At 38.3% G+C, this 16392-nt stretch overlaps 1 protein-coding gene across 3 annotated transcripts in view; it reads left to right on the plus strand.

Annotated features, from left to right (window-relative positions):
- Window positions 1-16392, plus strand: part of FRMPD4 (FERM and PDZ domain containing 4) — a gene marked incomplete at both ends in the record, with an annotated part of 883159 nt that overhangs the window by 852580 nt on the left and 14187 nt on the right. For all 3 annotated transcript variants that reach the window (XM_080718734.1, XM_080718732.1, XM_080718733.1), the window contains 4 exons: window positions 426-557; window positions 3153-3272; window positions 11333-11469; window positions 14852-14978. In XM_080718734.1, coding sequence (XP_080574860.1) covers window positions 426-557; window positions 3153-3272; window positions 11333-11469; window positions 14852-14978 — 516 coding nt within the window. The remainder of the gene's footprint in view (window positions 1-425; window positions 558-3152; window positions 3273-11332; window positions 11470-14851; window positions 14979-16392) is intronic.

A 16392-nucleotide genomic window follows, 5' to 3' on the forward strand; every position in this document is an offset into this window, starting at 1 on the left:
AATAAAAATTAGGGCAAGGAGTGTAGCTCAGAGGTCAAATGCCTCTGGGTTGCATCCCTAGACCTGCAAAAAAAAATAAAAAGGAGATTTAAAACCAACTACACTCTATCATCCATTGACAATCTTTTTAATTGAAGACATGACATGCTAGGTAAGCTGACCCACCAGGTATGTACCTTATTATCTATCTGTTTTGAACTCCCAAAAGATGTTGGGTGATTGAAAGGCCTGGAAAGGGCCAAGATAAGCAAGGCCTCATTTCTGTGTCTTTGGGGATTTTTAAAGCATTCAATTTCAGAATCAACCAAGGTACTAACTTCAAGATGTGAGTGAAAACTGAGAAGGTAATGCCTTCTAGTCGTGGCAGATTCCAGAAAAGGGCAGGCTTGATTTCCCTCTCATGATGTCAATTTTTTCTCTGTAAGGATGTCATCTTGACCCTTCAAGAGAAGCTCTCCATCAAAGGCATTGAGCACTTCTCCCTCATGCTGGAACAGAGGACGGAAGGGGCCGGAACCAAACTGCTCTTGCTTCATGAACAGGAGACTCTTACTCAGGTCTGTAAAATTATACCCTCAAGTGTTGAGGCTGCTTATAAGAGCAGAGTCTGTGCCATCTCAGAATGTCCTCTCCCTCCGATCCTTTCAATGTAGTAGCAGTGTCACAATTGTCCTTACTGAAGGAATTACTGGTTTTCATAATGAATTTGATGCCTTAAGAGGAATGTTCCCTTTTTGTGGATCTTTCATAGCCTGTCACTTGGTCTCCCAAACAGATTTGTCATTCCAAAAACTCAGAGGCTACTCATTTGGAATATATCCCTGTACAGTCATCTGTTATGTTATTGTGATGACTTATACACCTGTTTTGATTGCTGATCCCTTGAAATCCTTCAAAAGAAATGGTTTCTGAAATTATGTAAATGAAGCCAAAATCATATAGAGCTGTTTTAAATTCTGAACGCATACTTGAGACTATTTCAGGAAGCCTTGAAATCTCTGCCCTAGTCCTGCCCGCTATAAATATATGCTCTACCAATGTGTCCCAGTTCCTGGTTACCAAGATGCCACTCCCATCTGTTCTCTGGGGAGACAAGCAGACTGTGTGGCTGCTGAATTCAGCAGAGCACCTCGCTTGTCTGAAATTCTACGCAAGCAGAGTTTTGGTTGAATGTCTGAGAGATTTCAACAAATTCCTCTTACATAGCGGAGTTCAGTGGTGATAGAACTTTAGAAGAGTTCATGAAAGGATATCAGGAGCTGAAGCATCAAGATATTCCCACAGGAGCTGGGCATGGCAGTGCATGCCTGCATTCCCAATATTTGGGAGGCTGAGACAGGAGGATTGCAAGCTGGTGACCAGCTTCAGCAACTTAGCAAGATCCTAGTTCCAAATAAAAAATTAAAAAGGACTGGGGATGGAACTCAGAGGTAGAATACCATTGAGTTCAATTCCTAGTACCACCCCCTCAAAAAAATGATCCCACCAGATAGATGGGCAGAAAGTACCATTACACTAAAGTACTTCTTGATTATAGCATAAGTAAAAGCTCGTGTCCCACACACTGTCTCACAAATAATCCCTGGTTCTCTTGATTCAATTGAACTGGATGTGATGAATTAGAAAGTTGCCATTTGTGTTGATTTATAATCCTCTGTCTAAAGTTGAACTATTATTTCTATCAAGTTTAAATCTACCTATCATATTTTAAGTCTCTTCTAATGATCAAATTTTTTGCCTATGGCAAAGCACTCTTGGACTTATTTCATGCATCATTACAGGGAAATAACCACTGATATACTTAATCCCTCACGTAAAAGCTCAGTTCCTGTGTCTGAGTTTGCTCAGAAGCAGAAATTAGACAGGGATTTACATTCATAAGGTTTATTTGGGAGGATATCTTGGGAAATTCTGGAAGAGGAATGGGGAAGGAGGGTGGAAAAAACTTTGGAAGCCAATAATGTATTATGAATAAAAAATATGTGGTATACTCAAACAATGGAATTTTACTCAGCCATAAAGAAGAACAAAATTATGTGACTTGCCATAAAATTAATGGAACTAAATGATATATTGCTAAAGGAGATCACAGCCAGCCTTAGAAGATCAAGGGTCATATGTCCTCTCCTATGTAGAAGCTAGAGAGAAAATAGTAAACAAAAGAGACTTTAGATAAATGAGGGGAAAGACAAGTAGAATAGTGAAAGGGGACTGGGGGAAAATAGATTGGAAGGGGAAAAATACAATTGAGGAAGGAAACAGTTCAAATAATATAATGTCCATATATGAAGGTTATCACTACTAATTTCATTAACATGTATGGGGGAGCAGTGTGGAATGCAAATGAAGACACACTGAGAACTACATGCATGTGCATTTCTATCGCATTTAACCTCGCTATGATGTTTCATTACAGTACATCAATAAAACTATAAAAAGGAATGGATTATCAAGCCAGTTTCCACTGTAGACAATTGGAGAAGGGAGTTTCTCCCTGGCTATTTATGTTTGCCTTGTGCTGTGGGATGGTCACAGTATTTGCAGTAAATAGTTTTTAGTTTGTAGGAGTGAGTACCAAGGGGAGGAGGGCACACATCCAGTTACTATGAGTCTAATGAGAATCCCCACAACTTTATCTTTCTATTTATACTTTCTTGCTCAGCTTTTGTCTACTCCATAGACTTTATTGGAAAGTGTCATGCTGATTTCGTTGAATAAAGATTCTTCAAATGTCTTTTTTGGTACTAGATAACCAAATCTTAAAAAGATTGATTGAAATATCCTAAAATGAACCAGCTCTAGCTCTTTGAAATCAGTGTGATGCAATTATTATAGTTTCTGAGCAGGATAAAATTTGGTAAAATGTGAATGTATGTATGAATTCTTATGATCCTACAATGGGTAATCCCCTCCCCTTTCCTGACTTGCTTGCTCCTTCCCTTACTGGTCTCTGCCTTGCATAAAAACCCTCAGCTCAGGGTCCACTTCTGGGGAAACCAACATAAGTCATAAGATAAGACATAGTTCTCAGGGAGTGCATATCCATGATGAATACTACAAGAACTCCAAAGAAGCCGGCTTTGCTTCTGTGTCCTTCAGCCATCTGTCAGATGGCCCTGAGGAGTCCTTGTGTGATGGGTCTGTTCTTCCAGGTGACACAGAGGCCCAGCTCCCATAAGATGAGGTGTCTTTTCCGAATTAGCTTCGTCCCAAAGGACCCAATTGACCTGTTGAGGAGAGATCCAGTTGCTTTCGAGTATCTCTATGTTCAGGTATGTGAATATTTTGGCATGTTTTATATGAATGTTGTGGGATAAATTAGGTTTTCTCCTCCCAAATTCTTTAATTATGGGTCTTGTTTCTCGTTGTCCCCCATCCTTAGTTCAATGAATTGTAAAGCAATGATTATATGGTGTTCTTTTCATCTTTACATTTTATTTTGAAGTAATTTCGTACTTAGAAAAAATTGCAAGAGTAGCCACCTATACCTTTCACTTAGGTTCACCAATGATTAACATTTTATCACATTTGCTTGAACTTTAGTATAGGCACATGTTCCTCTTTCTCTCTTTCTCTCTCTCTCTCTCTCTCTCTCTCTCTCTCTCTCTCTGTTTCATAACACACACACACACACAGAGGCACACATGCATACACATAAATTATTTTCTAAGTCACATAAAAGCTAGTTACCAGCACCTTGTGTGTTTACTCCTAAACACAGTATGTACTTTCTAGTCACAAGGATATCTTCATATATAACCATTGTATACTTAGCAAAATCAAGAAAATTAACATGAATACCCTTCCACTATCTTATCTTTAGTCCATATCCAAATTATACTGACTGTCCCCTAAATATAATATTTGTATCAGTTTTTTTTCCAGAACAGGATCCACTTCAGGATTTCATTCTAGTCTCCTTGAAGTGAAAGTCCTCAGCCTTTCTTTAGCTTCCATGACCTTGAAAGTCTTGAGGAGTACTGATCAAATATTTTGTAGAAATCTTTCAATTTGGGTTTCTCTGATGTTTTCTCATGATTAGATTGAGGTTGTACAATTTGGAAAAAACAGCATAATTGTGTATCTTCAACAATATATCCTCATCAGGAAGCACATGGTGGCTGTTTATCCCCTTAATTTCAAGGCTAACTTCAACTCTTAGATAGTCTTATCCAAAAGTTACTGCTTTCCCTTTTGTAATGAAGAAGAAGTAATTTGTGGAAAGTCCCTTTGCAACTCTTTAAGTATCCTGCACTTTATCAAACTTTTACACACTAATTTTAGTATTAATTGATGATTATTTCCTGTATCCATTATTGTTATGATGGCTAATAATTATATCTAGTTTCATTATATCCTCTTTATTTATTAATTGTCATGGTACTCTAAGAGTTTTCCCTTCTTTATTAATTGACTCATTCACTTGTTTGGTGCTTAGTTTATTCTGAAATATTATTGTATTTCATCATCCTGGAATTATTTCAGGTGACAAAATTTTAAAAGAATAGTATCCTTCCTAGATACTATGACCTAGTATCTAGAAATGTAAATCTTCTAGATACTATCTATCAGATATTTAATTTTGAGATATAATTCTCTTAAAAATGAAGCTTCCAGGAATGACTATATGGAATGTGGTCTCAAAGAAAATTTATCCAATTTGATAATTTGGAGATATTTCTATATTTTTCTGTAACTTCATCCTACTCTCACTTAAATTTACAGTATAGACTAAAAAATAGGGCTGGAAGTGTATTTGGAGATAGAATGCCCCTGGGTTCCATCCCCAGTACTGCAAAAAATAATAATAATCCCATTAAACTGTAAAAACTCACTTACCCGATGCTTAGACATCTAGAAATAGAAAGACTCAAAGAAGTTGTAAGACTACATGTTACTTCTTTCCCCCTAAAAACAAAGAAAATAAAAATGAGGCAAAATAACTCAACTGGGAATGCTTGTATAAGGCAAAGGTTACCGCAGCCATATAGAAAGACCAAAAAGTGACAAAGTGGGAAAAAGAAAAAGAATATTTGTAAAATGTGAGTGGTTGATACACTGGCAATTGTTATATTTCACAAGTGGGGTAGGAAAAGAAGTTTGATAAAAGAGGGAAATGAAATATAGATGATATTGGAAGCCAAAAATGGTAATGATAGACAGCATGGTGGTGCAAGCCTGTAAGGGAAGCTGAGACAAGAGGGTTCCAGATTCAAGGGCAGCCTCAGCAACTTAGCGAGACCCTCAGCACATTTTACAAAACCCTGTTTCAAAATACAATTTTTTTAAAAAGGGCTAGGATGTAACTTGGAGATATGATGTCCCTGAGCTCAAAACATAGAACAGAAAGAAAGAGAGAGAAAGAGATAGATTACATATAGATAGAAGGAGAGAGAGAAAGAAAAGGAGGAAAGAAAGAAGAGGGAGAGAAGGGGAAAAACAAAGTGACAATAAGCCCTAGAAATCAGAAATGAGGTCAGAATAAAAAAGCAAAACATACTAGAACATTCTAGCAAGTGGACCTGTTCAGGATAAAGCCACTTTAAACTTTCCCCACTTCAATAGTCTTTGGAAGAAACTGTGGTATTTAGAACTCAATAGAATGATTAATGTTTATGAAAGTGACCCTGAGTCATCAGAATAAGTCAGTTCCTGTTTGGCATATGCCCTTTTTATTAAGTGTTTTTTTTTTAAGTATAGTGTTTCCCACCCCCAAACAATGAAGCAGTCATGTTTGGGACTATTTAAATGTTAAATCTGGTCGCTTGAATACCTTACATGACAGAAATGTTCCCCAACAGGCCAGGGAACCTAGTTGTAACCACATGGAACAGTCTGATTCTCTGATGATCTATTCTTGCATCTTCCATGTATTCCTGCTAAGAAACAACTCAGGGCTGGGCCGTGTGCTGCATTTATTATCTTACTCATGGCAAATACATATTTGCAGGTACACAGCTACATTCAGGGGTTGTTTTCCATAATTATACAAACACCCTGATAGTGGCATGGTGCTTTAAAACCATTTGACTCTACTATTTAAACATCAGAAGCCCATTGGATTTATAAAAGAACAATGTGGTCATGTTTGTCTCCAGGAGGGGCAACCACTTCCATAGACAAGGTGCACCACTACCCCAATTCTGGTTAAAGTGTGTTTGCTCTGATCTAATGCATGGAGAACTTTCTTAATCAAAAAGGCATGTCTTTTATGTTTGGTGTACTGGTCTCAGAACAGAAAAACCTATCTGGAGATCTTACCCAGGGGCTAACAGAAAAATATCAGTTATATTTCTGCTTTCTTACCTTGGGTGGGTGGTAGATTAGCTGGCTCTTCAAGGAGTAGCCAGTGGGAGAGATGGATAACCATCTATGTGGGTGATAGAAACCAAAATAAAGCTACTATCATCTTATATATCATCCACAGAGAATAGGAAATGAAAATTTCTTTGCTTCAGACACTTCTTTGAAATGCCTGTATCACAGAACGTGTGATGTGTCTGAAATAACTTATCTGCCTAAGTCAGTAGGTCTGCAAGTAGTGCCTGTGTGTGCCTGTGTTGAATTTAAGATATTTAAAAGATGTGATGGAATTAGCATAGAGAAGAAAGAGTAAGCAGAAGCAATGTACATTACTTCGCAAAAACAAAATCAATTTAATTTAGCAGGCTCCTAATGAGGACACTCGCCACTGAGTAGATGAAGCATGACAATGAAAACAGAGATTTGAATAGTGATAATAGCTATTAATCTCCTAGTCATTAATGGACCTTGACATCTTTTACAGATTTTAGCATATATATTAACAGTAAATGCTGATACTCCGGATTGTTCTAATTCATAATTATAATAGGCTATGCCGACATTTTCCTATGAACTATTTAAAAACAAATTAAAAAATGTAGCTGGGAATGGCAGTGCAAGCTTGTAATCCTAGTATTTGGGAGGCTGAGGCAGGAGGATTGCAGGTGTGCAGCCAGCCTCAGCCAGTTAGTGAGGCCCTCCACAACTTAGTGAGACCCTGTTTCAAAAAAAAAATAGAGCTGGGGGTATACCTAAAAGATATAATGCCCCTAGGTTCAATCCCCAGTACCATAAAAAATAAAATAATAAACAAATAAAGATTGTTACACTAATTAGTAAAGAGAGTGTGATCTAAGAAGCTCCAAAATATTTTCAAACACTTCAGTAGTATTGGTTTTCTTTTCAGTACCTAAGATGTTAATTATAAATGAACTACTTATAAGCCTAAAGACCTCTATTTAGCAAAATAGTGATTGCCTCTCACTTTTTTAACTATAATGTGAGTAATAAAACTGTGATCAATACTATGTATATATTTAATATTTCACACTATTTTTCCAGGATTAGTCTGAACTAGATATATAATGTAATTAAATGACTAACCATTTTGTCAAAAAAGTGATGGGTGCAGGTATGTCACTATCACTCTGCACTATATTATGATGTGAGACTACAATGTACCAATAAAAGTATATTAAAATATATCTAGAAATCTTGTTAAATACCAGGCTAAACAGGGATTAGAAAAATGGTCCCAGCCACAGCTCTTAGAAGTAATGGTGATGACTCATTTTTATAAAGCACATTTCATTTAATTAAACATTTTATAGACATCATAGCAACCCTTCATATTAGTTGTTAACTCTCAAGTTCATTGCTGATATTTTTCCCATTTTGTCAGGTAAAAAATTTGAAACCAAAAAGAGATGAAATGCCATGCCCAAGATCATTTGATTAACAGTTGACAGCAACTAGTTAGTATTGAACTTGGGCTTTTGTCTCCAAGTTCTCCACAAAAATTCTGTTTCAAATTCTTTGTATGATAGGAGTCACTGAAGAAAGAAATTTATCAGATTGGCTTGCCAGAGGCCAAAGTCTTCAAGAGCCTGTACCTGGCACCGTGCCAAATGACTTCTTCATTCCCAGCACTCATGAGTATCTATATGACTCTACTGAGACTGTTGACCCCTTGGAGTCTATATGGACAACCCTGAACACTTGGAAATAATGGGTAAACTCAAGATTAGTGAAACAAAATGGCAGCCTGGAATTTCGTGCAGAGGCTGCCTTAGCTCAGACTGCCCTAATTTCTGCCTCACGACAGACCCACCCACTTCCAACAGGAGTATTGGCTTAAGATTTTATGGGGAAGCAAAGGCCAAGACCTTATCAGAAAGGGATGGAAAGAGGGTGTGACTATTTTCAGCCATGAAACTAGAGGCTAAAAGACAGGAATCCATAGTGTGGATACAAAGCATGCATTGTGCAGTGCCTCTCATGGTGTGGGTTAAGTGGCAAAGTGTAAATACTGTGTGCAGCAGCCACACAGCATTACATGTTCCCATTTTAGTAAAATCAACATATGAAGGGATTACAAATGTGCTTCCCTTGGAAAGGAGTCCAAAGCATCCTGATAAAGGTTTCCATTTAAAATCTGGTCGAGGTAAGGCAAAGAATGAGGAAAAGACGGATGTAAGAAAGGAGCTAAGAATATTTCCTAGCCCAAGAACCCAGTTCCCCATAACCAAACTAAGTAAACATCTGTATAGAATATGCTTCAACAGTGCTATGTCTCCTGTCAACATTTAGTTTTCTGCTTTGCTCTTAACCAGTGAGTAAGAACACTCTTCCTAAGACCAATCTCTTGTGGTCATATAGGACTTTACATGTTTTAGCACACTCTCAAGCACTCCTTAATTTGGTCCTCTCAACATTCCCTGTAAGTTAGATGTACAAACTAACGCCAAAAGATGTGGGATGATTCCCACATTAGAAGTAGGAAGGTAGCAACCATTTAAATGATCGGAAGATTGGAATAGCTGTTCCGGTCAGCATTCTCACCATTGGGATGCAGACACCTGGCATGTCAAACTTAAACAGAGAATGGTTTTATTTGCTCTCCAATCTGGAGATTTCAGAGTATAAATATATTTCGGTATATTTGTTTCAGTATATCATCATATCACCGTGCACCATTATATTCAGTATTCATCGTATTTCAGTATATACATATTCGGATTTGTATATATTCCATTTTATGCCAGCTCAAGCAAGGGCTGAAAATCATTAGAGGATCATAGCAGGGAGCAGAGAGCAAAATGGAACAGAGAGAAAGAAAGTGCCAAAGCCAGATGCACAGATGGGTGGGGCCCAGAGTATACATATTATCCCTGGCCACGCCTCCGGGGACTCTTCCTCAGCAACCCAGTTCTGCCTCCAATATGGCTATCTCCGGCACATGAGATCTGGGGAACATTTTAAATTTATCCAAACTCTAACAATGGCCACCCTTTACAGAGTGTACCAGTGCACTGTGATAAAGTGCTTGTATATATCAAGGAACCCTCAAACTGCTCCAGTGAGGTAAACTGAGGCCACAGGTGCCGGAGTCCAGACTCGGCTAGTCCAGGAGTCTTGAAGGAGATATAGGGTCGGAGAAATTGAAGAATGATAGATGCCGTGCTTAGTAGTAAGGGAAAGGCATCTCTGTCTATGCCCTAGAATATACTTTATTTATACATGAATCTGACAAATGACAGCAAGCCACATCATATGTATTTGGTTTTCATTTAGTTTTTCAAAACCACATTACACATACATTGTTTTTCATCTAGTTTTTCATTGACCTGAATTCCACGTAGCAGGTAAACCTTGAAGCCATCTGTTTTTCCTGTTTTTTGTTTTTTATTAAGTTGTAATAAATTGACCCACAAAACCTATTACTACTGCATCACACATAATAAACTTTAACTCAGCTTATCCTATCTTTTATCTTAGCTACTAAATATTAGACATACTGTATCTACTTCTAAAATTAAATGCTAATTTTATCTGCTATTTTGGCCACTAGGTATTCTATTAACTTATTTTGACCCAGCCACCAACCCCCCACTACTCTTATTTTATTTTCCTAGCATACAATACCTACACCTAATTTTCTATAATACCTATTAAGTTGTTTATCAAAAGAACTCTTTTGTGCTTTAGTGAGCAGGCACCAAGGAGGTGCCTGCCTGCCCAACCCTCTGTAGGAATGGCAGAGTCCTGACATTAAGCCATTTCCCAGTAATATTAACTCTGTGCTTTCTAATCATCCTACACAGCTGTACAGGAAAGTGGAGGATGGTTGGAGGTGGCAAAGTATTCTAATTAGTGCTAGACCCCTGAGGGGTATACCACAGTCAACCCCCTAACTTATAAGCTATATATATATATATATATATATATAAGTATATATTAGTATATATTAGTATATATTAGTATATATTATATATAATTAGTTCTATTCCCAGCACAAATCTTAGGGCATTTTCCAGGCATATTCCCATCAATTTTCAGATTATTACAAAAACGGCAATCCTCATTCTGGAAATTTTCAAATTTCATTAATATTATCATTATTATAACTAAAATCAAGAGGGATAATGGCTTCAGTTCTGCCAGCGTCTTCCAGCCCTGTGAATTCTCTTCCCCAGTTCTGCCAGCGTCTTCCAGCCCTGTGAATTCTCTTCCCAGCTGCGACCCTGTCATACAGCAGGAATGTCGCCACCTCTGCCACACAGGCATTCAAGTAAATGGTATAAGGTTTCATATACAGGTAGCCATTGACAAAATCAGGACTGCAGAGCAAGTGGATGTAAATCTTGTTTCTGCACCCAGTCACCTGACTAATTCTGCCTCTCTGAAACTTCTCTGGATTGTAAGGAAGGGGAGGTTGAGGAGACTGTTGAAGGTAACAGCAGTTAACCTGTAAGAGTGCTTCCAGCTTAATAGGTACAGTTCTAAGAATATTGTATCAACTCATCAAAGCCTTCCCACAACCCTGTGGTGAGAGGTCACTATTTTGCCAAATTACAGAAGGGGAAACTGAGGCACCAGCAAGTAAGGAACTGGCCCAAGGTCACACCCTCTATTAATGGAAGGACAGGACTGGAACCTAGGATTCCAACCCCTCTGGCAGCCTACCTTCAAAAGTTGTATTACACTATCACTATTTCCCATGTTCAGCTGTAGCACCTGTGTTTGGAAGTTTCATACCTAAATTCCTAATTATTTTTACAAAAAGCTAAATATTTAAATAACAGCTTGTCGATGAATGTTAAATGTTTTTGTGGTCTCTGCGTTTGTGCGTGCAATTAGATACTGACTCGGTTCCAAGCAGCAGGGTGGAAATGTTTCCACATTTAGCCTCCTTGCCTTTGAAGTGAAGGTTGAAAACAGGAGGGAAATGCCTGTCACCTGTTCCTCTAAGGCAGCGCGCAGCGGCCCATTCTCTAACGCAACACGCCCTCTGCTGGTCTCTTCGCAGAGTTGTAACGATGTGGTCCAGGAGCGATTTGGGCCAGAGCTGAAATACGACATAGCCCTGCGGCTGGCCGCCTTACAAATGTACATCGCCACAGTTACCACCAAGCAGACGCAGAAAATCTCCCTCAAATACATCGAGTAAGTGTTGACTCTCAGAACCACTTAGGAGACAGAGATGCTGCCTCCCTAGCGCCTGAGTGTATTTTTCATCTTTGTCTCTGTTTCCAAAACTGATCTTGTTTGTGGCAGAGCATTTGTTAACCAGAGGCAAAACGTAGGAATATGATGTTCCTTTGTGGCGAAACAGATCCATTTCTTACAGACAGAATCCACCTTTAGAAAACTATTTAAGATGAGGGTCACGTTTTAAATAACATGTACATTTGTAAATTCCTAAAAGGACATGCTTCTGAGCCAAGTTTTAGTATCTGTGCTTTAACCTGTTTAATTCTCACAACATCTCTATGAGGTCAACAGGATTTAGGCTTTTACAAATGAGCAAAGTGAGGCACAGAATGATTAAATAACTTGCCCAAATCATGGGGCTGTTCATTGAAGTGAGCAGGGTTCAGGTTCCCCAGGTAGGGGGATTCATTGTGCTGTGATTTGAGGCACCTATGTTGGCAAAGTGTTTGTATAACCTGAGTTCACTTTGAGATGGTCAAAAAGCAGTATCCAAAGTAATTTCACAAGAGCCAGGCATTATGCCTGTAACTCCAGGACTTGATAAGCCGACAGGGGGATCACTGGTTCAAGACCAGCCTCTGGAATTTTGCGAGACTCTGTTTCAAAATGAAATAAAACTGGGGGGTGTAGCTCAGAGGTAGAATCACCCTGGATCCAATCCCCAGTACAGAAAGAAAGGCCATACTCAGAAAACATGGTAATGAGGCACTCTGAAGCAGTTGGAAAGATGCCTCACAACTGACTTTGTTTTGTTAATTGCAGTTTGTTTGAAAACTATGAGTGCCTTCTCTTTCTGGGTCTACCATGTAACTACTTGAGTGGATTTCCTTGGCCAGGGAAGATACACTTTTCTTAGGAAAAAAAGACAAAACATACTGCTTTCAGTTGATGAGTCTATTTAAGGAAGTCTATTTAAGGTCTTCCTGTAAAAGGGAGTTCTGGCTCTCATCAGTTCATTCAGTACCATAAAGCAACCACCACTAACTTTGTCCTTGCAACTAAGAAGAACTCCTATTTCAGAGTTCAGGGCCCATCTGAAGCCACAACTCCCTATAATGCTAAAAGTTGCTTTGGATTTCTCCCCATTCCCACTTGCAAAAGATGTACAACCTAATTATAACCCCAACTTTCAAAATAGCTTCCCACGGGCTACCTGTAAAGTACCATGATGGAAAGTTCACACACCTGGGAACAAAATGGCTTCTCTCAACAGAACCTTGCTGGGAAGAATTTGAGCTCCAATTCACTGATTTCAATATCACTGTTCTAGATAATCTCAATACACCTGGTGATGCCTTAGGAACAAATCCTCTTTCAGTCTGAGTCTTGGTCCACTTCTCCCAGATGGTTTATTTCTTGCTACACACACAGTGACTATAGCCTGAGAGACACTCAATTCACAAACTGATCTCACACTCTGCTGGACACACTCATACCTTCTTTCACTCCTCTTTCTGAAGTTCTCAGGGACAGATCAAACTAGTTGTCATTTGTAAAGATGACTTGCACAACCCAAGCAGATTTGGGGGCAATTAAAATGCAGTTCTGTTCCTACTCCCCCATCCACATTTCCCCAAGTTGAACATTTTTCTGTCAAAAAACTGTTCAGCTTGGCCAAGAATCTTACATAGTCTACAATAATGTCATTAGCTAATTCCTTCACCCAAAATATATTCATGAGCATTTTAGTCTTCACAGTAAGATGGTAAAAAATACAAATATATGTGGATTATAACCTTAGCAATCAAGGAACTTATGACCTGATTATAAAGGTAATATATAAAATATAAAAATTACTTAAAATAATCATACAGCCAGGCATGGTGTTACATGCGTATAATTTTGGTACTTGGGAGGCTGAGACAGGAGGATCGCAGATTTGCTGCCAGCCTTAGCAACTTAGTGAGGCCTTCCACAACATAATGAGACCCTGTTTCAAAATAAAAATAATGAAAAATGACTGTAGTTTTAGCTCAAAGGTAGAACACTCCTGGGTTCATTCCCTAACAACACACACACACACACACACAAACACACACACACACACAATGATACATCACACACACACAAAATGATACATCACACACACTTACACATACATACACACACACACACACACACACACACACACACATACACACAGTTACATGACCAGGGAGTGGCTCAGTGGCAGAGTGCTTATCCATCATGCACAAAGCCCTGGGTTTCATCCCTCACACTGCAGAAAAATAAGTACAATAGTGATAGCCATGCACAGAGGCACATGCCTGTAATGCTGGTATTTGGGAGGCTGAGACAGGAGAATCACAGGTTCAAGGCCAGCTTCAGCAACTTAGCAATACCCTGTTTCAAAAATTTAAAAAATAAGTAGAATGATGGAAGTAGAACTAAAAGGTCACCCATAAGGAGTGCCAAATGATGGATTAAAACAATAAAAGTTGAAGAGGAAGAAGAAACTATAATGATCACGAAATATAGCATCATTAGCAAAGAACACAAGTGGTCGAGTTAGGGAAGGTTGTCTCCTTATCCTTCTTCAGAGGACAAATGGCCAGACCATTCTTGAAGGTCCTTAAGATTTAGAAGACACTGGTTGGCTATACAAATAATTAGGATAGATTTCCTAGAATTCAAAACATGGAACCTTCTTTGAAGAAGGTCTCTTCTGGGGAATGGGCTCTTGGAAAAATATATTAACCCAGTCCTCTTTTCTGTACTCATGAAATAGGTATTTCAAACATGAATGATTTTTGTATCTTCCTGTCAGTACAGACATACTTGAGGGTCATAACCACCATACAAACATACAGCAAGAAACTAAATCAGTTAGACATCAATGAGCTGGAACAAAAAAGAACTGTGTTTCTAAGGAAATAGCCATTGATTAGGAAGAAGGACAAAAATAGTTTGGGGTCACAGACAAGTTGCATCCATCCTTCTAAAAAAAGAGAGACTAAATGTGGGTATAAAAGGAGATATATGAATGGGAATAAGCAAAGTGATGGACAGAAATCGGTGTTAAAAATATAAACTCAGATACATTAACAAATTTGAGAGACCCAGAAATGAGTTGGACCAAGTATCTTATCAATAGTCATCGTCCCCCCCTCCTATTCCGTGTTAGCATTCTTTCTTGAGAATAAGCAATATGTTTTTTTAAAAATGCAAACATATGTATTAATGATCAGATTGTATGTCTTTTGAGTATAAATTGAATGTTGTTTCCCTTCCTTACCAAGAGTTAATTCCTTCCAATAAACATCAGAGTGCGATTTTGTCTTAGATAACTAATCATCACAAGAATGTGAAATTGAAGATATGCTTTTTATTGCAGAAAAGAATGGGGATTAGAGACTTTTCTTCCCTCTGCTGTGCTGCAAAGCATGAAAGAGAAGAACATAAAGAAAGCACTTTCACACCTTGTCAAAGCAAATCAAAACTTGGTACCACCGGGTAAAAAGGTATCACATTTGCATCTTAATAGAAAATAGATTTTAAAGAGAAAGGTTTGCGTGCATTTTTTAAATTGTTTAAAATTAGCCTGTGAATAAAATACTTTGCACCATTTTGTCAGAAGGGAGTAACACTTTGTAACTTTTTTAAAACTATTAACATATTTCAAGACTAATGAAAACCAAGTATCCTTATGGAAACTTATTTATTTCTCACAATAGTATAGATTTCCTAGTGTGTGCACTTGCATGCCAACACAGAAGACTCTTGTGTGACCTCTGAGAACTTGTAATTTGAAGACAGAAATGCAAGATAATTCTATATTTCTGTCATGTTCTTGCTGACCACTCAGACCAGCCTAAGTGAACAGCAGAGAGCAAAGGCCCCTGGAGGCCAGATATCAAATTAATTAAAGTAAGGTTTCTCTACTGTGGCACTGTTATTTGGTAACAGATCATCCTTTGTTGGGGAAAGGGGGACTGTCCTGGGTCTTGTGGGATATGCAGTGGTATTCTTGGTCTCTACCTACCAGATGCCAGTATCACCCCTCCCTAATCATGACAGACAAAAATGTCTCCCGACATTGCCAAGTGTGCCTGGGGAACAAAATCACCCCCAATGACAACCATTGCGTTAAATCTTATTTCCAGAGGGAAGGTAAATTTATTTCTGTCACTCATCATTAGCATTAAAATCAAATCTTTGTTCTTGTCTTTGTTTCTGTTAAGTAGAAGAAACACTAAGGACATTTAAAAATATACTGTTGGTCAGAAAAGAAAGGAGTGGTGTATACATAATAAAAACCAAAAGATTTCAGTAACCAGAAAGATAAGGAGCCTTCCATTACTGGACCTATGCGATGAGAAGCTGTCTAACAACTTTCCAGTTCAACTTTCCAGTTGACACTGGCGACAGAAACTTGTATGACCCTAATACAAATCGTGGTCCATGTGGATGATTCTTTGGTCTTAGTATGTGATTTTAAGTAATTTTACCAGCTAAGGCACACTTGTTTCTACTCCCTTCTCACCCTCACCCCTAACTTTTTTAAATGTATAGTCAGGTTCAGAATACTCTCAGCCTCCTTTAACTCACTTCCCAGTTTATGAGAGAATGCCTCCCATCACAGTGATTATTCAGCTTTAGAAGAAAAGCAGATTGCTTTGGGTCAGGAGTTTTAAAATTTCAGTTTGGATTTGCCCAAAGCTAATTTCTATTAATTGACTTGATGTGATTTTTCTCAAGCCTGGCCCTCTGGTCTTGTAAAAATTTGAAAACTGATATAAATTCTATCTGTTTATCTATCTAATCATTGCCCTTCTACCAAGGTAAGTTTTTTTCTAGATGAGTGGTTTGTTTAATGAACAATTTTCAAAACACTTTAGGCTTTTGCAAGAAGTAAGAAGAACAAGCCAGGCATGA

Source organism: Muscardinus avellanarius (assembly GCF_963383645.1).
Source record: "Muscardinus avellanarius genome assembly, chromosome: X".
Lineage (NCBI taxonomy): Eukaryota > Metazoa > Chordata > Mammalia > Rodentia > Gliridae > Muscardinus > Muscardinus avellanarius.